The sequence below is a fragment of the Dufourea novaeangliae genome, unplaced genomic scaffold (genome assembly GCF_001272555.1).
Source record: "Dufourea novaeangliae isolate 0120121106 unplaced genomic scaffold, ASM127255v1 scaffold248, whole genome shotgun sequence".
Classification (NCBI taxonomy): Eukaryota; Metazoa; Arthropoda; class Insecta; order Hymenoptera; family Halictidae; genus Dufourea; species Dufourea novaeangliae.
In genome coordinates, this window is record NW_015374156.1 from 1,714,514 (window position 1) to 1,740,813 (window position 26,300).

At 33.1% G+C, this 26,300-nt stretch overlaps 1 protein-coding gene across 1 annotated transcript; it reads right to left on the reverse strand.

The window, feature by feature from the left end:
* Window positions 1-1,396: 1,396 nt before the first annotated feature.
* Window positions 1,397-25,161, reverse strand: LOC107191938 (monocarboxylate transporter 10). The gene is made up of 9 exons (XM_015581090.1): window positions 24,989-25,161; window positions 10,926-11,408; window positions 7,445-7,596; window positions 6,494-6,776; window positions 5,758-5,884; window positions 5,192-5,357; window positions 4,760-5,006; window positions 3,594-3,746; window positions 1,397-1,465 (listed from the first exon to the last, which is right to left on the reverse strand). The coding sequence occupies exons 2-8, from the start codon at window positions 11,362-11,364 to the stop codon at window positions 3,598-3,600; spliced, it is 1,563 nt and encodes a 520-aa protein (XP_015436576.1). The 5' UTR covers window positions 11,365-11,408; window positions 24,989-25,161; the 3' UTR covers window positions 1,397-1,465; window positions 3,594-3,597.
* Window positions 25,162-26,300: the final 1,139 nt, after the last annotated feature.

Sequence of the window (26,300 nt, forward strand, 5' to 3'; positions counted from 1 at the left end):
TTCAAAATATTGTATCATGCCTGACCATGTACAAGTCTATACACACAAATTACGATTTATATTAACTATTTGGAAATTACGAGAAATGTAAAAAATGGCATGCACAACGAAAACACAGAATGTATTTTCTTAAAAACCTTCTCCATTTCCATAGAATTCTGTTTCGTAAAAATAAACTATCGAATTGTTTGCGATACTCGAGGAACAATTGCCTTTTACGACCCCTTTCTTAAAAAGGTTAACATGAGTATTACTTATCGAATCGAATGTCTCTAATCTTCTATTGTACTATATAAACATCTATAATCTATCTAATATTTTCTGAAACATTTCCAATTCTCGTAAAATTGACTTCGTTGCACTATACTTCATGAATTTCATTAACTAATCATCCCACCTTTAGTTTGTTTGCGACAAACTTTGGCAAACATGGTAAAATTTATCGAGGCACGTCTAACTTGATAAAACCACAAGATCTAATCGAAATTCTACTTTCAACCACTAAAATTTGCGATTCTTATAGCATTTGTAGAACGACTAATAAGGCTGATGAAACAACACACATTGACTACGTGCTTTAACAATGGCAAACAGATCTAGTACATCTATTATTACTTCCAGAGTATCCTCTTGAAAATAGCCTTTTAGATATAATCAATATTCTTTCGAAAAATATTTAGTTATAGTTTGCCTCAATTAAATTATTAAAAATTTTTGGTTTTTCCCCCGTTTTAAGAATAATAAAAATCTTTTTTCCTCTTTCCAACTATCAATCGATCATGTTGAGTAAATAAATCTAATAATAATCCCCGGTAGTTCTTCAACAGTTTCAGTACAAAATTCCGAAGAATTTTGCAATCACCAAGGATGACCCAAGTTTACTTCCAATACGAGAGCCTACCGTCTTCCGGTCATCTTTTTGTGAGAGAACTAGTTTTCAAATAATAAGAATTTTCTAATAATTAACAACTAATCAATATTACACGACGTGGCAAGGATCAATACTGAATCCTTAAACCCCTAATCGAATCCCTAATGCCGACAAAACGTCGACCATATTTTCCAAAAGTACCCCGCATACTTAACCGAAAAAAAAAACCTGGGCCACAAAAGCCTCAATGTCTTTATTGACACAACTTCATCGAAGTCCGTTACGGTTTGGTTGTAAATCAAAACGAAAGAAAAATCGATGACTGTGATGTCTTCTGGTGGATACCAGCGTTTTGTCTTAACGACTCAATCTCACCGTATAGCAATGGCACACTTTCCGAATGTTCATAATGAACGGGACAGTTGTTGTTCCCGTGATCCCGATACACGGGGCGTTCCGTAAGTTCGCAACGTTTCGAGTAATGGTTGTGCAGATCGAGACGCGTCGTCTTCCGGGTTGGCTGCTCGTGTGAATCGCACATGTCCTTCAGAGTCGCCACGAAGCACGGGGACAGAAAGTCGATGCTCGAGTACTCTGTGAATCGTAAGTAAAACAGTTTCACAATTCAGGGTAGGAAGTACAGTCTACCGTTTTCAGACGAGTCCTAGCGAGCAACGGATGAATTGGCGGGAATATGTATTCACAAAAGAACTTATACTTGTTAAACATAGCGAATGGTTTCAGGGGATGCAGTAGGCACTCAGTGTTAAGAAATTACTGGAAAATACCTTCACCTTGCTGTTAATGAATAGAGAACCCACGAGAAGGTTCTTTCAAAAGAACAGGATTATATGGAATAATGGTATAGTGCCCTCGGTCGGTGCATAAATAATTTCTTTTATGTTCCAAATGTCTTGGTTGCGGACTACACGGTTTTCTTATATTTTATACCGTACCGTACCGATGATTCATCGGCTGTTAATACGAATGATCCCAACAGGTGGATATAGGTTTTCTTCTGTGACTGACATTAATATTCAATTTCTATGAAAATTGAGCTTGATACATTACCATTATGATATATTGTACTACTCCGAGGAGAGATATCTGTGGAATTAATGATGGAATTCTAGGGAATGCAAGTAAACAATTTACTGATATGATTGGACGAATAATCATATTATGAGCTTGCGAAATAATTGATGATTCAGCATCTTGCAGTAATTCAACGTTTACAGGTATAAATAAACAATACTAATGATAAAAAACGTAATTACGTATGCACAGGCCTAATATGCAGTTAGAAGAAAACCTATAGACATTTTAGATTCAGTAGAGAAAAGAGAAGTTTTCAAAACTACATTTGCTTGTACAAAGTACACAGAAGAAACATGGTAAAAAATACTGAATATATATTTCGACTGTTTGGTAAAACATTGTAAAAGAATCGAATAAACCGTCAACAAAGACTTTTGTCTTTTATACACAATCTCGAAAATTGAAACAAGTAAATTAGTATCCAGAAATTGGAACGCAGAGAAATCAGAGTTCTGTAGGTTATTCTTGTTATCACTTTTAGGGTTCACAGATAGTAAAAGTGTTAGTAAGATAATAACGTACGATAAAAAATAAACATATATGTATCAAATCGACGTTCAGACATCAAAATTTAGCCCATGTCGAACTGCTTTTACTACCACAGTTAGTCTACTTATTTGCATAAATTATCATGTTAGAAAATGTACAGAATCTGTAACACTGACTTAAAAGTTGTAGATAAAATATATAATAAAACACAAACAAATTATACTCTATCAAATACAATGACACGGGAGAATTAGTAATGGATGAAAATCTGAAAAATTTGTGAAATATTAGATCGCCCAGAAAAATCATACTGTTTTACAACCAGTATCTTTATTATTATTTCTACTGGAGAAATGAAAAATTCTTTGATACAGTGTACATACACTGCCTTATAAACACATTTTGATATGTATACACTATGCGAGTTATGTCTAGAACTTTTGTTTTTTCTCTGTGAAATCCAAGTCAAATAAACATATTACAGTGCTTTAAGCAGATGCACATATATTTTATACAACCGCTATAATAGAACTGTTTAAAAATAAGAAATTGCAAAAAGAAGGGAAAGCTACATTTGCTGATAAAGTAAGATAGAAATTACAAACTATAGACAGTAATTTTTCGTTCTAAAACGGTAAAAAGTTTCCGAACCATCTAATAGTCGTATAACTAAGAACTATTGCCCCAACAATGATTAAAAACAAACACTGTTTAGAAATTATAGAAATCACATTATTGTTACTCACAAGCATATCTCAAAGCTCTCAAATAGTGTACACGATTAATTTTGATTAGCGTTCGAAAAAGTACCATGCAAAAGAAATTGGTGTAGCTATAATGAAGCATGCTGTAGGCTCCAACAGATGATGCAGAGTGTGAAAGAAGAATAAAGGCAATCGTTTTTTTTTGGGCAAAATATGCAGACATATTTTCTCAAAATATTGAATTTATTTTACCAATTGCTCTGTCCCCCTCGACAGCAGACGGATTCGTGTTTTATTTTATCCGAAAAGCTTTCCATGGAAAGTTTCAATCGCCTTCGTGAAAACAGTTTTTACAAACCGACACGCACGTGTTTTCGATACCACATGGAGAAACAAACTCTGTTAGTTAGATGTGAAGGATGCACAAATACCTGTTTACCGACCATTCTGACTAGCCGCTTTACTATCCGCGTTCTCTCTAATACAGTTCTGGTCGTCATCTTTAACGAACTTTATTAGGAACATCATCAGTGCCCCTACTATTGGTGGTATACCTGCTAGAAAGAAGGGTAGATCGTAGCTACCTAAACAAACAAAAACACCAAAAATCAAATATACCTGTTAAAACAACGATAAAAGAACTCAATCAATTAATCACAGACAACTAACTGTCACGTAAGCCATTATATAAGTTACACAGGATGGATCGTAAATCCCAGTATAGACGAAAAAGAGGTGATTGTACATGGAATAATAATGTAAATAAGTTTTATACGTACAGAAAGAAGGTAAAATATATAACATAATTTTTTCATTTTTAAAAGAAATTCATTTTCAAAAGAATTTCATTAATTATGTTTACTTTTAAATACAACTGACTCATGTATCTGTCCAATGCTAACTATTTCTACTTGTAATGAACACAATCAATGGTATGATAAATACTACTTGTTTTTCATCGATCTTACTTTAAAGTCGATTTTATCGAAAACGAAATTTGGCACGGAAAAGTTTAGTTGACCTAATATTTAATATGGTTTGATTAGAATTATAATTATAATTAATATTACGATCCACCCTGTATATGTATAAGGATTTTTTTTATCATTTCTATACCTCATTGTATTCTGTTAACATGAACAATAATTTACTTTTATACAGCGTGTTCGGCTACTGAAGCTAGAAACTTCCAGGGTTAATCGTACATGTGAAAATAAAACGAAAACCAAGAATCACAAAATTACGTTCGAGGCTTCGTTTTCAAGTAATTAACGATAAATAATTGGAATGTCAATTCGAACGTGTATCCAAAGTTAATGTTGTAGAACAATTTGTGTGTCGCAATAAGATAGTCTAGGCTCAAGGGTAGATGTTACACATTACTTTTTTGTCAGCGAGATAACGGTGTATTTTTGTTAGGCGACGCCAATGTACATACCGGTACTGTCGTTCCCTACTGTTAATATCTTGAAAATGAAGCCACCAACATAATTTTATCATTCTTGAGTTTCATCGTATTTTGCCACGTAGAATTGCACCTCCTTAATGTTTTTAATGTCAGTAGCCGAACACATCGTATAAATAAAAATGGAATTACCGGTATGATCATACAGCAGACCAGCAATTGGCGGACCCACTGTCAATGGTATCGAGCACATGCCCAGTAAGAAGCCAATAGCTTGAGTGGCTCCTTTTCGGCCGCATATATCGAAGGCAATGGGGCCCAAAAGGGATATAAAGCACCCATCGAATAATCCCATCGCCAAAGAAATAAGTAACAACACGACGAAGGAAGGTGTGACAGGAAGAAGCATCGTAAGAACGCCAATGCTAATGAAAGATATCTGAAAAACAAAAAAATAAGAAAACATTAAAACAACAAATTTTAAAACTATAATGTACTGAGAAAAATAATCTGACTTTAATCGTAACTGACCATCGCATTTGAATAAAACGTGCAAAGTTTTAAAGAGTTTATATGCTTTGGAAGATAGTTTGAAGGAGTACAAGATACTTATTGGCTATCTACCTGTTGTAACAGTATTCTATCCACCTTAGGCAAGTCAGCGATATAACCGAAGATCAATCGGCCGAGACCAGATGTGATGCCGATGCACATGATTGGAAGCTTTCCATCCGCGCCCTTGAACACTGTCTCAACGAATTTCCCTATATGAACATACGGGACGAAATACCTGAAATGAACATTCTCATTGATCTGAAAACCCATGTCATTTTATACGCTCGACGCTTTCGCTGCGGTTGTTTCTTTTACAATGGTTTGAATTACACACGCCGTGCAACGCGGCTGCCCACTCCGTGAAACGGGTTTTCCTTTCGCAACCCGACTTGTGAGCCACAAGTTCCGACGGTTTCTGCGGCGGTTGAAATTATTTTATGTGACAGCGTCTATCGTTTCAGTATCAACGATCCCAGCCACGAAACGAGATAGTCGGAAAGATTTTCTATCGGAAGGTTACGCGACGCGAGTGATCGTTTCAAGTGTGAAAACGATCAGAACAGCGTACGTTGCAGCGAAAGCATTAATACGTTTGGTTATTGTAACACATATTGCTGAATTGTAGTAATACTAACCCAAACAGGGCGAGGGGAATGGAACTGGCCCAAACCACGTATCGTTTCTTCTTCCAAATGGAGACGTTGACGACCTCCTTCAAACAGCTTTTGAAGTTTGATTTTGACTTCAATTGATTCCAGAACTGTAGACATATAGATTTGTTTTTAGTCGTTTAAATTATTGTTTCTACAGTATAAATTCGTATGAACGAATGAAACATTCTCATTTGGAGACATTCATCGGAAGTTTTAGATATGTACATAGCATTTCCTGGTTCTTGCTTTTTCTACATTTGTGTCGCGTTTGTTCACTTTTAATGTAATTCAAATTTCTTTTATAATTACATGGAAAATTTATGTCGCCATGAATATCCAATTGACTCATAAATAGCAAAGACATCTGAATAAGTGTACATACAAGAAAATCAGAACGATACAATACGTATACAGTTCCGTAGTTCGTATGAAATATCTTATCAAATGATCCTTTAATACTTTGTACAATATATCTACGAGCATGAATAAAGGGAATAGAACCTGAATGATCTAGCTTAAAAGGTAAAACAAAGTTAATTTTTCTTTAGCTTAAGATACTTTCATATTTATCTAGCATCTGCAGAATTAGTTCAATTTTCTATAAAATTAGTTTACTATCAATATTTTACTGATCTTTTCTGTGTCTCTTATATTCTATAACATTGATGTAATTGATAATACATGAAGCAAAAAGAAAATGGAGATAATAAAAATCGATTATACGTACAAGGAATTGGTTTGAAAAGTAACGCACACGCCATGACGACCGCGGTGAGTACGGCCAGGCATCTTAACGTGCCTTCCAATCCGAATCGCCGAAGTATCACCTCCATGAAATATGGCATAAGTGTGGTGAATACAGAGCTTCCAGCTGTGACAATACCATTCACCAGGCCCAAGTACCTCTTAAAGTAATGCCCCAAGATCGCTAAACTCGGGGTATAAGCCAGACTTGCCCCAAGTCCGTACATCACCCCATATGTCAGATACAGCAACGTCACCTGAAGCGAACAGATTTTACAATAGAATCGATTTGAATGAATTATACGTAGACTTAGCATTTGATGCATTTATAACAGATGTAAATTCGTAAATTACTATACTCGAAATAACCCTTTACGATTCTTGATTATTCTTGACCTTACTCAATCCTTTCGCTATTACTGGCGCCTATAAACATTTGGAAAATTTGCTCGTATTGTGCTATTGTGTTCTTAAATTATGTTTATTTCAGAAAACAGATCAATCAACTTCAGTTTTAATATTATAATTATAATTATTGTGCACTCTTTTTTTTTAATCAATTGAATTAACTCTTCTAAATCGAACTTCAACTTAATATGTGTGTCAAGAGAAATAGGGCAATAAACAACGACTGTTCTACTGAATCGATTGGGGATAAACTTTGTGTGTACTGATTTTATATCTAATGTGACTATGCTAAATAGTAGTGTATAAAAAATATTGTACATAAGATTCCTAGGAAGAAATTTATTGTTACTTTTATCGCAATGTACGACTATAAAGATGAAGGACTACAATTCTTTTAATTTTCTACTTTTATATGTTCGTAAAAAATCGTTCGATTGAATATTTTAATGTAATAATAATGCCTTCGAAAGGAACGGAGGAAGGTCAGTTTAAATCAGGCCAAATAAAAACTGTTTACCTGGCTAGAAAATATTGATGAGAGTAACATTCCACTGGATGCAAGAGCGCCACCCAGAAACGTTGTCATCTGGATACCGATTTTGTCAGTAAGAATGCCAGAGATCGGTGATAAAAAGAACGTGGTGCCGATTGTTAATGACCCTACTAAAGCTGAAATGAAAACACGAATAATGAATGGCTTTAATCAATTAACTCCTCCTTACAAAATGAAGAATGTCTCATTTATTCCATCATTTTGGGTGTATGTATCATAATTCGTTCATTTTGTCATCGATAAGCACGACTAATGATCCAAAGGCAAATGCTCTTACTTCAATTTTAATTAAATAAAACCCCAAATATTTTAAAAATTATTCATTTCATTATAACAACGATAAATTCCGCTATTTTTTACAGCCACTTTAATTCGTATTAATAAATTTCTGATATCTAAGAATGCGAGTCGGGAATTGTTACCTTATTGTTAATCATAATCAATTATCACAATTACATTTTCTTTCGTAAAGAACCCTTTAAAACAACCCTAAACAGAATCATTTTATAGACAGTGACAAATATCTTTATTTAATATAACAATTACTAACTGTATAATGCACTCAAAGGAACAACAAATAAATTATGGCAAATACGAAATACTTTGTGATAAAATTTTTTATGGGCCAAAACCGATGGATCCTTTCTAGAAAAAATTAACGTAGGAACAACTCTAGGTTCGTACTTGTGGCAAAATTATTTCTAATACCGGTTCAATTGAAAGAAAGTGGAAGTCCAACGATATCAAGTAAGGAGACCGCAAAATAATGTCACGTTTAACAATCAATGCGAGATTTTCATCATCCACCCGTGATCTTAGACATCGTTCATTACCCGCATTGCTCAGGAAAGACCTAGTTTTATTTGAAAGAGTAACTACCCCCAGATTAATATTATTTGACCCTCGTTACTATTAATGTCCACGTAATTGACGACTAATTCAGATCCAGGTTGTCCAGAGCATTGACTCTACGGATGATTAGCCTGATCGATCGGTTTAATTGATATGCTACCCCAAGTAGTTATCCCATGCCACATTTAACGATGATTAAACCTAAGAAACTGTCGGTACGCAGAATTCAGTTCCGATGCATGCGCTTGTACAATTAGGCCACGGACAAATTGACAATGGAATTGTACAATACGATATGTGCACTCTTATCATCGGTATTTGAACCATTACGAGCTTACATAATTTTAGCTAGTCGCTAATTAATCGTAAATACTCTTGATAAACGTGGTATACATCCCTAATGCATGTTATGCAAATGTTAACCACTTATATTAAAGTAATATGAAAATATTGCAACGCTACTTATTTTATTGTATACCTAGAAAGAAATCAATGAAACAATAAATTTCTCGGTGATGTTAACACTGGAACTACAGAAACAATCAAAATGAGTGGTGTATAATTTCTTATAAATATGTTTCAAATTGATAACGATGCATTTACTGAAACTTTGATGAAATATGTTAATCGACATGTACTGTTTCAGAAAGTTATTAGTTTTACCTGTAATCAACGGCGTTTCACGTGAAATTTTATAAACACGAACGATATTTTCAAAGGTCAGAATATTACTAAAGAAATATTGTCGAATGATTAAAAAAGTGATTTAATTAAATGTACCACATTTTTAAATGGCTAACTACTGTCTTTTTTAATGATAAAAAAAATCGTTAAAGAAAAAAAACAATCCGGAACAACTGAAAGTAAAATTATGTGAATGGAAGCAAGACAGTTCAATGATCTGTCGTTAAAAGTAACTATTAGATAATGCGTTATCAGGAAAAGAATTGGTAAATATTAAAAATGGTAAGATAACGCGGTTCATTGACTGCACTGAAGAGTTACTTGGGACAGAGATTTATAGAACCAAACTTAAAAACCGAAAATTTTTCCATTTTCTTTTGGAACAGTATTTTCCACTTTCTTTCGACTGTATAAAAATACTATAAAAGTGTGTACTTTAGCATTGATGTCATGAAATATTAAAATATGTAACGAAAAGTATAATATATATAAATATAAGTCCAAATTAGAAGTAAAAGTTTAAATACAAATTTTTAAATAATATTATTAAATAATAAAAATATCTGTATTATAAGTATCTATCACCAAAATACAAAATATTATAAGAATGTCTTAGCAATTCATATTCATAATTTATGAATTCATCAAGGTTGAAATAATTAGACACTGAAATCATTGACGACCAAACCTTTTTGTAATATTACGCTTACTGACAAATCCGAACTTTATCTTATCATCTGCGTCATTAGTGCCCCACAATAATGATTAATGCATTGAAACTAGGTACAAATATCGGTTTCACACACATGAAACACAATCGAATCATGTCATTGTGATATAACAATGTATAAAAAAGGAATGAAAAAATAATTGGATTTATCCTGTTAATCCCATTATAATATTTTCCCATGTTGGTGTATGAAATATTCATACAGCGCCTGTTAATGGTTTAACGATATAATTGATATTTTGTACAAATTGCGTGAAAAAAAAATAAAACAAAAATTGTGATGTTAGCGTGCCATTCCCTTGAGGACTTACAAACTTCCCAAAATCAGTCTATATCCATATCGTATGTCACTTACGTTACACAGTTAAGCTGTGTCACAAATTATATAAACAGGATAACTTTGACTCGAAGTCATCATTTAATTGATCATAATTACTCACTGACACTATACATCACACTTCAAAACCTGAGTGGAAAGAAAATGCAAATATCTCAATACAAAACGTCGAAAATCATATTCGAAACTCTAAAACCTTCTCCGCCATATTCGAACGCATTTCTAAACTTGAAATACACAATGACAAACCTGACTTGTATTAGGAGATTGAAAACAAAATTAAATTGAACCCCTCTAGAAGATCAAATCGTTACCTAATCAGTTAAACAACAAATGTAAAAGAATTCCTTCTATAATCACTCTAACAATTTTTAAATTACACTGCATACAAAACAAAAAAACTTATTCACTAAGATTCACTTTTCCTTAATATTGTAATACTGTCAAAAAAGTAGTTATTTAACCCATTCGAACCCGATATATTATTGCAAGACAATCCTTAGCAGCTGGCAATATTTACACCCAGCTGTACGTGACCCACATGCTGCGTCATCAGTCGCGAGTCAAATATTTCATGATTCGCATGCAGAGTCATCGCTCTCAAATGTATTAAGGTGAACCAAAATAAAAAGTACTGATTTATACCAGTCGAAACGTCAATATTTCATGATTCACTTGCAAAGTCATCGTTCTCAAATGTATTAAGGTGAACCAAAATAAAAAGTACTGATTTATACCAGTCGAAACGTCAATATTACACTAAGAATAAATTCAACTATCCATCAAAAGCACCTTTCTACACAAACTTATCGAATACAATGAAAAATCACGGAAAAGCTCACCCGCCTTCGAGGACGCCGCCGTCTCTCCAGATTCCGATAAACGTTTCTGCAGTTCGAGGTAGATTAAGGAATAAGTATTAATGACACTGAAGAGGACACCGTTGATAACAAAGCTGCCGATCATAATCATCCATGCTCGAGCACCTCCATCCGGCGGTGCGACATTCTTCTGAGCAACAGCTTCCGGATCCTTTCGCGAATTATTCATCGATGCCCGGTCCTCCTCGTCCCTGTCTGTCTTCTTCAACTTCCCAGCCGTACTCTCGATCTTCACCGATATAGATTTTCGATCGGACTCCAACAACGGATTCCCCTCCGTGCTCACGTTCGAGTTCTCCTCCGATGACCGCTGGACGTCACGCGGATCCTCCATAGCGAGTCGCGCGGTCGATAGATCACTGGAACTTCGCTTCTCTTCGGCGTTCTCTGCGAACGTCATCGTTCGATGTGCCTTCGACTGACTTTCGTTTGGGTAGAGGGTGTCTGTCAATGGGAAAAGAAAGGTGAAAACAAAGACTCTTTTAAAAATGTTCCCGTCTCGTGGGGACAATTTATAGGGTAATTGATCCATTCAGAGACCACACTGGCTGTTTGAATTTTTATCAAATTTTAGTACCAAGGGATTTAAGATTGGTGATTTTATATTTTTATGGATTTAATCACTTGGGTAGAATGCTTCATTTCTTACGAAAATTATTTGCAGAATTGGGCATAATTTTATGCGTGTAATGTATATTGAAAATATATATACCTAAGATCTGCTCATAAAACAGATAATAAGTATCTAAGATCGTTGGCCTGACCTTTAAACAATTAATGAGATTAAGTAATAGTTTTCCAAGTATATACTTATTCAAGAAGATTTTATTATAGAAATTGGAATTTCCGCGTTTAATCAATTAACCCGCTAACTGCAATTGTCCACTGCACTGGTAGCTTACTTTATCATTTTGGTGACAATATTTGGAACATTTCTTGATGATCGGCAGTACGAAACTTCTTTAAATGATATCCGAACATTACAAAAACGGTGTTACTGTAAATACTAGTTTGTTATTTATCGTGAGCAAACGCACTGTTTATAAAAAAAAATTTGTAATGTTTTAAATAATCTTATAATGACTATTGGTTCTTGATTTTATGAAACAAATTTTTGTACAAGATACCAAAAACATGCAGTGAACGGGTTGAAAATAGCCAAGTACTTTTTTATCTTTTGTTCGTTATTCGAAACTCCTTGTAGAAATAATGAATTTGCCCATCTCTGGATCTTTGTAAGGACTTGTATTTTTACTGATTTCTAGTGATCGAATTCCGAGAGCATGAATGATATTGAGAACTTCTTCGTTTACTGTTTTATCTATTTTAATTCATGTTTCTGGTAATAATAGTAAGAGAGGTATAAGTGATAACGTGCTTAATGTTCGAGTGATGCAATAAATATTTCTATTACCGTATGTGATAAGTGCATCAATCCGCAGTCTAGTTATTGACGACAGGGGGTGGGATGCACTGATAAAATTATATTACTATTGCTGACATAATTGTTATTTGAACTAGATTTTGTGAAAAGGAAAGATTTTTAAAAATATTTTAATGTATGACGTGCATACAATGTCAATTTAAATTGAGAAACTTCAGAGGCAAAAAATACTTTTATCATTAACTTTATTCTTTTCAAAATAATTACTACTGGCTTGTTGTTTCAGTTATTAATTAAGTCATTAGCATTATATACAATTTTTTGGATTTCGTGTCTACACCTTTTTATAAATTCTCTTAAGTAATAATGCATTGTTACAGATTTAATAAATAAGGGTAGATTTATATTGGATTAATACTCGACAAATTCTAACCAAGCTCCAAATTTTCACAGAATTACTATACTTTTACTTCCAACCATTATTAATTCCTGATTATTATACTTCTACCATTCGTTTTAAAAACGTGTTAAACATAAATTTATAAAACTGTTAATAAGCCGAACAAAAATATTAAAAAGAACTTCGTTTTCTTATCGACGTTTTATTATTATTTTATTTGTAAATTCATCCATTTTTAGTTACTTTTTTAAAGAAATTAGTTTACAGGAATAAAGACAGCAAAAGCATGATGAAACATTTGCATGTACTAGAATAACAAAAAAAAAGGATGGAAGCAGCGTAATGATTTTTTAATTATTTGTTCACCTGCAATGTTCACTAGTACAGTGTAACTATATTGTAATATACGACTCGCAGCGGTGGTAAACAATTCACACGTGTTATCACGTGTTGATAAATGTGCATCAAGCGCACGCGCGTACACATACGTGTCCTCAACATGATGATAAGAAGCATGAAAACCAGTGGTGTATGTACCGTTAATTCATATTCTCCAGTCCACTCGAAAGAGAACGTTTTCCAGTACAATGAAAAATACAAAGAGAAATCGAAACAATTATTCTGCAGCGATAAAAAGGACACGGGACAACGGTTAAATGATTCTAAAGATTTGGGTATCACTCGTGTTAACATATTTCTGCTAAAAAAAATATAAATAACTAATATCGATTTAACATCTATCGTACATTAATCGTGCACACTAACAACATAACATGTAACAGATTTTTATCACTGCGTATAGTAGAACATTGAAACAGCTCCTTTCTCAAGTGCTATATAACTTGATATCGAGAAATCTAAAGAGTCTCATAAACGTACTGCTAATATGTAATTTCATCTAGTGATCACGTTCGAGTGTTACAAGTACAGTTACTGATACCGTTCGATTTTTGTGCGATTAAAGGTACCAGTCCCTACGAATGGTTCATCGACGTGTAACGCGTTTTAATCTTCGATAAAACGTTGTCATTCGTGATATACACTAGTTCTCTGAAATTTTCATTTTCGCTTCCATCCACTTCATATGATACGTCAAAGGTTAAACACGAGGATACATAATGATCGAATTGTGGCCATCTATGTATAACACAGGACGTAGGTCCACTTATTGTATCGATGACTGTATAAGATTAAAAATAAAACGCGTAACTTATTCGAATTTATAGTACCATTTCTCTACTTGAATAAGCAAAAAAAGATTTACAGAAATGAAAATCTTATATTCTATGAAACATGTTTATGAGAATACTACTTCAATGTTTCTACAAAATATTTAATAAACTAATACGGATCATTTCTAATTTTTATGACATACAGTGTAATAAAAAGTACTCTAAATCAGGTTATGTTCGGCCTCATTCTCATGGAGAATTCCTCCTCAGTGCAATACAAAAACTTTCGTAAAAGTTCCACAAAACAGGTGCCAAATTTTTATTTTTACTCGCGACGAAGAAATGAATCAAGCAATGTTATTGTCATTAACATACCGATAATAAGATCAAGATAGCTCTTTGACAAACTGAAACAACGATTTCGTAGGGTGTAAAAAACTGAGGAAAAGTTCAAAATGATCGATGTGGGAATTACAAGAGCCACGTAATAAAAAGTGAAGAGAGGATCAAAATGATCGATACGGGAATTTTAAGAAGCACGTGAATATAGACGTAATTTCTGTAATCTGTAACAAACAGGTGAAAGGTCACGGTTTTGTTCCTCTTCACGTTTATGCAGAAGGTTAATAGACGATGATCACCGTAACTTGTATGAATACGATTTATCTTGATACGCATCTTTCCTATACAATACCAGCACACCCGACAAAGTGATTATTACCGATTGAGACAGAAATAAAAGTGCAAGTGTTACATTGTACCGGCGTTGAAAACGTGGCGAAATTTTGAGCACGGTACACCAGGCCAACAGATGATTACATCATTAAATGGAGCGTCAATGCAACTTTCTAAGAACATTAAACAGTCGAGTCTAATTCAAGCAAAGCTCCGAAGCTAATGATAATATAATGGAGCGCATAAATGATATCATAATGGAGTTAATACTTGAGAAAAAGAGTGAAGGGTGCTCCCCAAGACTCTTCGTAGAAAGTGGTGTACCCATTTTTGTTACAAAATACGAATCGAAGACGAAACAGAACTCGAAACTAGTTAACTGTAGTAGTTTCATAGTATACCATCAAAAAAATTGTGATATTTTCAGAAGAGAAAAATTTGTAACGATTGATTTGATATTTCACAAACGAAATATTGATCAAGTCTTCAAGTTATTATTTTCTGTCGTAAAATATTATATGTAATTCTAACTGTGACACAAATGGAAAATTGATTGTGATCAAACATCCTGCACAAAGATTATTATTACTATTTTCTTTCAGTATATCATGACTGAAAAGTAAAAGTTGATAGGGCAGTCCATTAAATACCCATAAAACCAACTGAAACACCTATATCTGATCAACGTTTAATGCAGAGAGAATTGCAAAAAATATTTACTATTAAAATTCACAATAGATTTTCATGCATAAAGCAGTAAAGGTTATTATCAGGTATATTCATATACAGTTATACACAGGATGTTTTAAAATTATAGTAAAGTCGATGAAAATGTGATATTACGTGCAAAACGTACTTAAGAATTTATCACGTCCTCAGTGGAATTCGATAGTGGTTAGTATGATTTATTAAATTTGCTAAAAGATGAAATGGAAGAGTAGATTTTTCGAAAATTATTGGAAATGAAAATATACTGTCCTGACAAAATTATGTATCTATACCGGAATAACTTCCACATTCATTAGCGAACCAAAAAGAATGTGGTTAATATTATTTTACAATCCTGTAAAATGCAGATTTTGAAAAGGAAATTTTATTCTTAAATCGTTCTTTCTTAAATCACGACTCGCCGTGGGAGCAAATAAATGGGAAGCACGAATACTTCAACTCAGCATAATGTAATTTGAGGAATGAAGTACGTTTCTCCCTTATGTTACCAGCTCACGTTCTCACCTAAAATTAGTACATTTGAGAAAATTACTCTCGCGCTTGCTGCAAGTGGAAAAGTAAATACGAGGGTGATGTGATCTTACACGACTGCAATGTAATTCTGAATCACATTAGAGAGTCTAATAGTTAGAATGATTTAATTAATTCATTCATTACTAACACGTTTATTATACTGATTAAATGCATGATTGTCTGGGACAATGGTGTAATGGCAAAGCTCAGCTCAGATGTTATTAAGTCTAGCCTAAGTGTGGTACAGTAATTATTTAATAGAGAATAAAATATAGCAATACAAATTTAAAGAAAAAAAAATTATATCAATTGAATATTATGTAGATTACTTTACTATTTCAATAAAAATATGGTACGATCACCAACTGTGCTTAAGTAATATTAAGTAATAGTTTACGGTTCTACTTAAATTAAAGCGTAATATCATATAAAATTCATAAACATTTCAATCCTTCCCTGTAGCATATACATAAATATACATTTTCTATCTTTCTTATACAACATCTGTCTTTCTTCAATTAGATATTTTCTGTATGCGTCAAAAACACGTGGTATGTTGTTCCTTTCTTTCATAAATAAATGCTTTCGAAGTAAGTTTTTAACTCCTAACAATAACCATTTTAAAGAGAAGCACACACTGTAAACGATGTTTGAATACTTAAAAGTATTCGCTAGCCACGGTAAAATAGGTCTGAAAGTTACAACTGCGGTTACTCAATACGATAAAAAATAACTGATATCAGCTCGAAAGAAAAATTGTGCAAACGACAAGACAGTGTTTCATAATCTTCCGTGTTAAATGTGTAGTGTATGCCGTTATATATTATACGTCAAACAGCGTGAATTAATTTTTTTTTAATAGACATATTACCAAGCACCAACAATATTACTCCAGATACCAGAAGTCAGAAATCAATCTATCACTAACCCAAATAGCAAATGGGAAAAATGTTATAGAATTTCATATTTATGATCATATAATTAGGACGTTCGGTGTTTCTGTATATTAATATGTGTACAAGATTACTTCAAAACTAGACCACAATAATTTTCTACAATCTTTACAATACCATTTTATAATAATACATAATCGTAAAATAAGTAAAACATTTTTTTAGGGTATCTAAGAATTGGGAGTTCACAGTTTGGGCTACTAATTATTATTGAAGAAGAAAGTTTGATAAAATTGAACAAAAATCCATGGTACCAGTAAGTATACCAAAATTGACATGCAATCTTTAACGTTTTTCTTTTTTCGGTACACGATGAAGGAAACATCGACACAACAATGATGCAAACAAACTTTGCATCGTACTCAAAAATTTCTACGCTTGGCACACTGGTTGCGATATGTGGAGTCATTTTGTTCATCATTCCCGCGTGCTCTTGCTTAAAACCATCGAATCTGTTCCTCTTACCCTTGACATTAATCTGCATTCGAATTGAGCGGTTCGAGCATGATAACTATATCATACTTCGCTCCCGTGTTTATTAACCATCGATTAACCTTCTCACGCGTTGCATGCCAGCCGTCATTGATAACAAAATCTATCTCCCTGGAGAAGGAAGTCTACGTTGGTAATGACGCATCCTCGGCGCGAAGGAACTGCTCTTTATAATTGAATGAAGTATTTGCTGACTATTACAGCAATTTCGAGGCATTTATCATATTTTAATATCCTTTAGAAGTACACTTCAACTTCGAACTCCAATCATTTATTTTGTCGTTAATGTTTATTTTTTGTCTGTTACTTGTCGAAACTTTTATCTGTGTAATTTAAGACGCGATGTGCTATAAATGCCCACGATTGTGTAAAGTAACATATTTATTATAATGAAATTTGTTTATCCTTGTTATAGTCGGTATTTTACCAATTACTAGATAAAGAAACTATTTAATAAACGTTTCCTACATAATTCCATATACAATTCACTTACTACTTTCATGTTTTTATAATAATTTGTAGAAACATTATTTTAATGAATAATAATACAATAATCATTTTCTTGTTCTTCATTTACAACTGAAATTTAGTTTTCAAATAGATCTATTTAGTTTTAATGAATATTATTATTTTTTCTTACACAACATTTAGACCAGTAAAAGAAGTGTCTTCGATCCTGATTGCGTCTATTAAAACAAACGTACTATTAACATTAATGAGGAAAGTAAACGAAGTGAAATGTAACCATTAGAGTTAATGATTCTACATGGAAATTAATGGTATATGGAAATACTAATCTATTAAAGTAAACTTACGATTGTGATATTAATGTAATATTGATACAATAACATAACTATAGTAATTGAATGACAATAACAATGATACGGCTGTATTACATATTTATGTGCACATTGTTAAGATTCAAAGCAGAAGATATGTAAATGAAAATTTGCAAGTAGGAAACACAACCTTCAATACGTTCAAAACCACTAATTTGCAACTTGAAAGTCGTATTAACTAAAATATTAGAAATCCTGTCACAAAATAGTTGTAATTCTGAAACAATTTCTTCCTCATCCTACGTGCTGAATTTATTTTATACATTTTTCTTTCATTTCATGAAAAACCACAGATAATAAAGCGCAATTATACATAACAATTACGATGTGTAACATATAACTTGTTGAATAACTATTACGTATACCACTGAGTAATTAATTATTTTTTACCATGTTAGTATTCCTGCCTGAGGAATGAAGGATACAAACTACTTAAAAACTACTTACTACAGTTGATCAACAACTTAAGCCACTTCTGCGAAACAAAATGTCGGCCAGATGCTTAGAATGTGTGTAATATTACCTCCGTATTTAAAAATGAACAACGAATCACGAACTAAAACACCTAATATCTATAAAAATCTAAATTTGTCAAACAAGTCAGTAAATCGTCTGCCCAAAAATGTCTAATACTATTTTCAAATAGGAGGCATTCGAGCACGCAATATTACGATACGTCCACTCCAAAATAAATAACGTCCCACAACAATCATTAGTAACCACTGCGTAAAAAGGAACAAGTATGTTGACACGTGGGGAGCGTTATCGTTAAGTGAAAAAGATGCGCGACGCATGTACACGGAAAACGATCGAGCAACCGTATAACAAAAACTCCCCCCTCCCCCTGAACGATCTCACACTCAACGTGTTCGTACGCATGCCGGTTGTCGTAGACAACTCACGTTACCGTATTCGTTACCCCAACCTGGGACTACTTAATCCTAATCCTATGCAAGCACGACCGCCGAACGTGAGTCGTGTAAATAAGACCGCGCATCGTTTCGGTACCGGTGAAACATCATAACCCCCAAAAGCGGCACACGAAGTTCATGCCTGAAGGTCTTAGTTTCTATTCCGACGTTCGCACAAGTCTAATGACCCTAACCGTGTGCTAGCTATGCTCGATAAACCGGGGAGGGAATGATACGATTAGAAATGTTTCGAAGATGAAGAAACAGAGCGATAGAGCTGAACGTGGATGGACAACGAGAAGAGAAGAACGCAGAGCCCCAAGACAGAAGCGAGATCGTAAAAATAGTATCGTTTTAACGTTTACCAGTTTCGGTCCGTTCTCCGTGACGGAGAAGCGTGGAGTCGTTCGTCCTATGAAGCGACGACCGCCGATCCCTCCACCGATCCGACCGACGACAGGGTCGAGCATAAACTAAGTGACCAGTGTTATATGCCTGCGAACGAGAGGTCGAAAGTTCCGCGTTAAGAAGAGGACTAACGCGCCTAACGAGCGATAGAGCGAGCACGAAAGCGACGGACAAAGAGGAAAGGGGTATCGGGCCTGTGTGGCGGTAGAAGCGTGTGCGGGCTCGTTCCGCCTCCCGAGATGCAACTCCACCGTGGTGGTGTGTATCGTTAAACGAATCTCTCTGACTGTCCACACATCGGATTCAATGTTTTTCTTGCTCTCGGAACGCACGCTCTCGCCACCGCGCACGCCACACCTATCGTCGATCAAAATCCACGCCCTTGTCTCAGGTTGCCTAACGAAATTAACTAAGGCTGGCTGGTGCAACTTCGCACACGAATTGCTAGGGCGTGCAGAGGTGTACATTATGAATTATTAAATTTGAGAGGGAGAGAGAGAGGGGGAGAGAAAGAGAGAGAAAGAACAAGGAAGAAGAACGTGATCTTCAAATAGAGCTTTGATTTCGTTTAGACGTTTCTGTTGTTGGTTTGAATCTTTGAATGTTTTTTGTCTCGATTTCAATCAACAAATTTTCGATTTGGCATTTTAAATGCAATGTAGAGCGGTGTACATGCGGTTCAATGATTTCGCATTTTAGGTGCAATGTAACTCGGCTTATGCGCATGAAACCTGCCGATCGAAACTGTAAATATCGTCTTTGTTTGTTGGTATGCATTTATTGAAACTTTGTTCAAACAGTTATTCAAAAGTGATGAGAGGTAATTGTATTTTTTAACCTTGAACGAGAAATTACAAAATAAATGTGTCCGATGTTAATAACGCGAAAGCGTGTGATGCTTTTGTACGACCAAGCTAGAGCCTGTGTTGGCTTTGTAAATATCAATTGACCAAACAGAACACGCAAAACGGCAATTTCGTGTGCATTGACCCAATGTATTATTGCAATGCAATACGTAATATTTTTCGTTGAAAAGATTTTCAGCGCGATGTTGTACATGCGATAATCTTTCAGGGTTTAAATAGATTGAAATTTTCACTCAGCTTTAACTGTTGCCTCACCAGAAGAGGAGAAAAACAGAAAACTGAAAAAAGAGACACAACAGAAATTGAAAGAAATGCCTGAAATATTTATTTAGTACACAAATGAATGCGAAAAGTTCGCGATGAATCTATATGTATAATGACTTGTACACCTCTGTATGGCGGCGATGGGCAAATTCATTATACAGATAAAAGGTTTCGAATAGCGAATAAAAAAACAAAAAAGTACCTCGTCATTTTTAATCGTTTGAACATATAAATTTCAATTTTTAATAATAAAATAATACTTCTTCTTCAATGAGTCGACATTTGGCAAATAATTATTTAATCCCATTAACTGTTTAAAGCTCCGACTGATGCCCCTGGATACTTCAGCTTTTCACTATGTATTAATCGAATAAAATTATGCCCAACTCTGCTGTATAGTGATACCATCTCTGAATGATGCTTTCGAGGACACAAGAGATTAATCAAAGATCGATTTTAAATTCCTACTTTCATATGAATTTGAAACATTAAATAGAGAATAAAAATAATTTATTTGTTGCTCACGGAATGTTTCCAGGCTGCAGATATTTATGCAGACACACACTTTCGTGGATTACTTAACTTAACCCAGATAGCACATGACGCCTTGAAGACGCCCATTTTACGGCTCTCTTAGGTCTAAGGCGCCTTTAAGCCGTCTTCAAGACGTCATGTGCTATCTGGGAAGTAACTTACTTTGAATTTTGCGCTGAAAAAATTAGATCGCCAGGTTGATTGATTATTCCAGAATGTACTTTTGTCACATGTGATTTTAAACTGCAATATCAAAGCATATTTCCTCGATATAATCAAGTAACATCACCTCGATTTAAACAAATGCAAAAGTAAAAAGAAGTAGAGACCAATCAGAAAATGAAAACAAAACTTGTAATTATCGCATAATATACTATAGAATATGTAACCACACTGTTCGTGCCATTCCTTTTTCTTCTTGTATTTTTGTCGCAACGATAAATCGTTAAAAGGAACGTAAATATGTGAATGCCGAAGCGTAGAACGTGATCGGCAGTAGTGAGATTAAAAATTTAATCTGTATCCGATGCGCGTGAACTTTGAAAACGAACATTGTGATGCAGGTCGTAAAGGTAAAATTTTCAGGTGTAACGAAGATAAAAGTTTCAGTGATGAATATTAGCGGTATACGGTGTGTAACACCTCTTATTTGAACTTCACGATATTTTCGTATTAAAGGCACTCGTAATATATCACTTTCTTTTCGGGTGCAATTCTTTTTATTGCGGTCGAGCTGCAGGATCTTCGATCACCGTAAAAACATGAAATATTAACATTTTTGTGGCCAATGACGTACTACTACGGCCACAAGTTCGCAACTTCAATTTCATTTATTATTCCTTTCCAATCAAAAACTCTCAAGTGAATTACCTTATAAAGCAGAACTTTCTTACTTTTTTTGCATGTGTTGAGATAGTTTCAGAGTTTAATTACTGAAGGTAATTTTTAGGTTTACGTGTATGGGGAGTTCGAGCAGTTTGATGTAACAGGGTTAAACGAAACACCAATAGTATCTCGATATCCATAAACATTTAAAAGTTCATAACAGGACCACAAGATGAGATTGTTTATATGCTATCCTATGGTCATGTTTTAAACTTTTAAATGTTTACGGATATCGAGGAACTATTAGTTTTTCATTGTGCCCCGTTGCATCAAAGTGCCCCAATTCCCATTACCTAGAAATATCATATTACGAAAATGTTAAAATAATCTACATAAACGTGGCATTTTCTTTTTTTCTATTGAAATCCACATCCTCGATTAAAAAAATTAATAAAGGCTTGTAGGTATTGCATAATGAACTGTACAATAGAAATAGAAAACTGAAAGACATTTAAGTACAAATAAGTATCATTGTTACCTCTCATTCATTCTGTTTTAAGTGGTGTAAACAAAATGTTCTGAAACATTTTGTTAGCAATCTTCATGCAATAGTTACATACATGTGAAATTGTTATAAATGGGTAAAGTTACTGTTACAACCTCTCAAAAGTGTGAAAAATATATGATCCGTTTTTTTTTAAGTAGTATGTAAATCCACTTTTCTTTATTTCGAAATATCTATGGTTTTGCATTTCGCCCTATTTAAAAATATTGTTAAACGCTTCTATTATGTTTTTAAGATTCCAGATATGTTTATTTTATTATGTGAGCAGTTTTATAAATATTCTCTAAGTAAAACAGTGTTTTTGTTAACCGCAAATGGACTTACACCACTTTTAAAAATAATAAATTATCAAACACATGACTAATATCAAATTTAAATTTATATTTCAAATAAATTAAATTTTTCTGGAATATAATTCTACAATACGAATAATAATAATTATATTAAAAATAAAGTTATATTATTGAGTGTAAAAATATATTTGTATTGTATTGTATTGTATTGTATTGTATATTTTTATTGTATACAGCTTTGTGCTTATTACAATCTTTTCTGTTGTTTAAAAATATATTTATAATATATAACACAATCATAAAGATAGATAATATTAGTAACTTCTACTAATAATTTGTTTATTTTGCTTCGAAGAAAGTTTCTCGAAATATTCGCGGTGAACAGGGAGTGTATAAGGCAATAAACTCATCATATCGTTATATTTAGCTAGTGTAACAGATTTTGAATTTGTATATAACGGCAATAATATTATTTCACTGAAATTTGTTAGCCTTTCTCGTTTTGGGGATAAATCTTAGGGCTATTTCGCATTATCTTCCACTGATGTTTCATGTAACATTTTACATAGTGCACCCTTTTAAATCTCATTAGCAAATCTTAAACCAATTTACAACTTCTCTGACAGGATTCTTCTATCTTTTTGAACCTGCATCTCTGTAAACGGCAGTAGCTAACGTGTTAAATAAATTGATTCATTGTTACAAATGGATTTATACCAATTTGAAAAAATAAACATTTATGCAATTCCACTTAACAGCCGATATTCTTTGGACTAATTCGTAAGAATATTGTACCGTATTGTCTTTGTTATGGTAAATGTGAAAAAATGCTATCCATCTGTAGCTGAAAGTTCCTTGAACATATTTTTTTCAAAATTGGACTTACACCACTTTTTTAAAAACGACTCATATTGTATTACTGTTTATCTTTATCAAATTATTATATTTTGCATACTGTTGCTCATACTTAATAAACGTAAATTTGAGTGGCCTCAATAAATAATTCTTGATAAGAAACCATGTAAAAAATAATGAAAAGGAGAGTATGATTTATGATGATGATTTATGGAAGCTAAAACAATTAGCACGTGTTACTGTAATATTTCTAAATATCGAATTTCAGGTTTGAATTAATTTTATATAATAATGATTATATTGTGAAAATAAGAAATCTGATTAAAGTGAAATAAATTCAAATATATGTCTATACAGTATATACTATGCAATAACATTACCATATGTATACGGATTAAACAAAGCTTACTCAACAAAATTTATTCAACAATAACATTGATTAAATATTATGTATAAAGTAACATAAAAATATTGATTAAAAATGAAAATCTTAAAACAATATCATTGCATTGTAAATATATCATATTTATAAAATAATATGTATATAAGAATATTGTTTATTATATATTATTTTTGTATTACATAAGATTTAAATTAATTATAACAATCTGTTTAATTTTATAATTATTAACACTTAGAGCACAAAAACATTTTTATACCTCAAAAACATTCCTATTTCATACTATTAGTATGTTCAAGAACATTATGTACGACTATAATTTAGTGTCATATAGAGCTCACAGTGTTAATGCTTTCACAATGATATCACGCTAATAATGAATTTTGAATATAATGGAATTCATGATAACAACCTTCTATAATTCCATATTTAGATTATGTATATTTATCGTACTTGTCTCTCACATTGCATTTTGTTATCTTTAATGTCTGTATATTTATATTTACAATAATGCTTGTTTATAGTATAAGGTGAATCATCCTAATAGAGTAATACACAATAAAATATAGAATCATAGATATACATGAAACGAACGCTAAAAAAACTAGAGTACGTGATTAATCGTATACCTTAGTTATATAACTAAGAATAACGAAAAGATGTTTATTGAGACCACATTGTCCAGTTACATTATTATTAAATATTTTATTCTCTTATTTGACTACATTGTTACACAATAATCTAAGAACTCTACAAATTGCATAAAACATTATAAAGTGTTAACTCACAGTCCATACACTTTTATAAATGTTATCACAGAAACTGATACTGAAAACAATTTATTTTTACAGATTAAATTAGAAAAAACTGGATAATTTCGGAGAAACGACTGAAAATTAACGTAAATGACAAAAATGAAAATTTTAATCGATAAAGTGACACATACCGTATAACCGTACTTAATGTCATAATAATGTCATCTCGCAGTATGAACTACAAGAAATCATTTCTTCACGTAAAAACATCGCATTTTCCTATTTACTTTAACTAATTGCACAAAAAATATGCAAATAATAAAATATTTTAAAACACGTGTAACACACAACCATTTAAACGTTAATTATGAAAACCTTTCATCAAAAATCCCTAGCATTATTCAGTGTAAAAGTTACATGTTTTTATTAACAATGAATGCAAAAATGTTACATTTACTCGATCAATGTTAGAATTTATCGTTATTGGGTTTTAATAATTTTAACAAATTTTAAGTAATACTTTTATAGTAAAACGCTCAAGCTACTCACCACTAGTAACATTTTCTCGATTTTACATTGCGCCATCGATTTGGTTCCTGATATAGAGTCTACCCCAAATAACATAGTTATGCTATCTGGCGGCAAGATAGCATAACTATATGCTTAAAAGCTTGAACTTTCAGTTGCAGATGAAGCCTTAAAATATTGTCGATTCGTTATAGTATATACGTATGTCTCTATTTTGAATTACACAAAACGACAGATGAGGTACATATGTATAATAAGACTAGATCCAACGTCTGATGTAAATATGTACATATTTCCATGGCCCGACTTGCTGGATCCCTAGCACAGTCGTCTGTAGCTCAAGGAATGTCAAGAATCTATGCGAGCAGTACCTTAACAACTTAGATTTCAACGGTCTCTAGATAATAGCACATACGAGATATAGAATAGACCTGACATATGAAACTTCGTGTCGCAGGTTCTGAAATACCGATCGTGCAAAACATCAGAGACTTTCTGCTGCCCTCTACGTTATGAGAACGGTGCATTCGTGAATTATATTCAAATCAACTTGAATCTAGTATCACCACCGACTAGGTATAGAATAGACCTATCATCCAATGCTCTTTTCTGTCCCACGTTCATAGGGCTACGTAGCCCTGTTACCATTTTAGTGTCAATATCCGACGTTACCAATAAAGCATGAATTCTGAGTGTTATTAGCACAAATAAAGTGTTATATATTCCATTCATATTACGTGTATCTATATGATTTCACGAGTTAACTGCAAGACAATTTATTCTAAATGCATCGTTAATGGACATTTTTATTAATGTTACTTTTTACATGTTCTTGTTTTATTCGTTTTTATACCTTGCCTTACATTTGTATATTTGTAACAGATAAATTCCAACGCACTAGTGACGTTGCGTCACACAGTTTATTGACCTAGCCGTGTACGCCGTGTACCATTTTTTTTTTTTTTTTTTTTTTTT

Bases quoted from the DNA above. Each gene is read 5' to 3' on its own strand.
- LOC107191938 (XM_015581090.1), bottom strand. From the start codon at position 11,364: ATGACGTTCGCAGAGAACGCCGAAGAGAAGCGAAGTTCCAGTGATCTA. The intron at 5,885-6,493 runs ATCGATTTTTAT...CTATATGTCTAC, and splicing joins ACCAATTCCTTGTACGTATA to AGTTCTGGAATCAATTGAAG. The intron at 5,358-5,757 runs GTTAGTATTACT...TGTTCATTTCAG, and splicing joins ATTCCCCTCGCCCTGTTTGG to GTATTTCGTCCCGTATGTTC.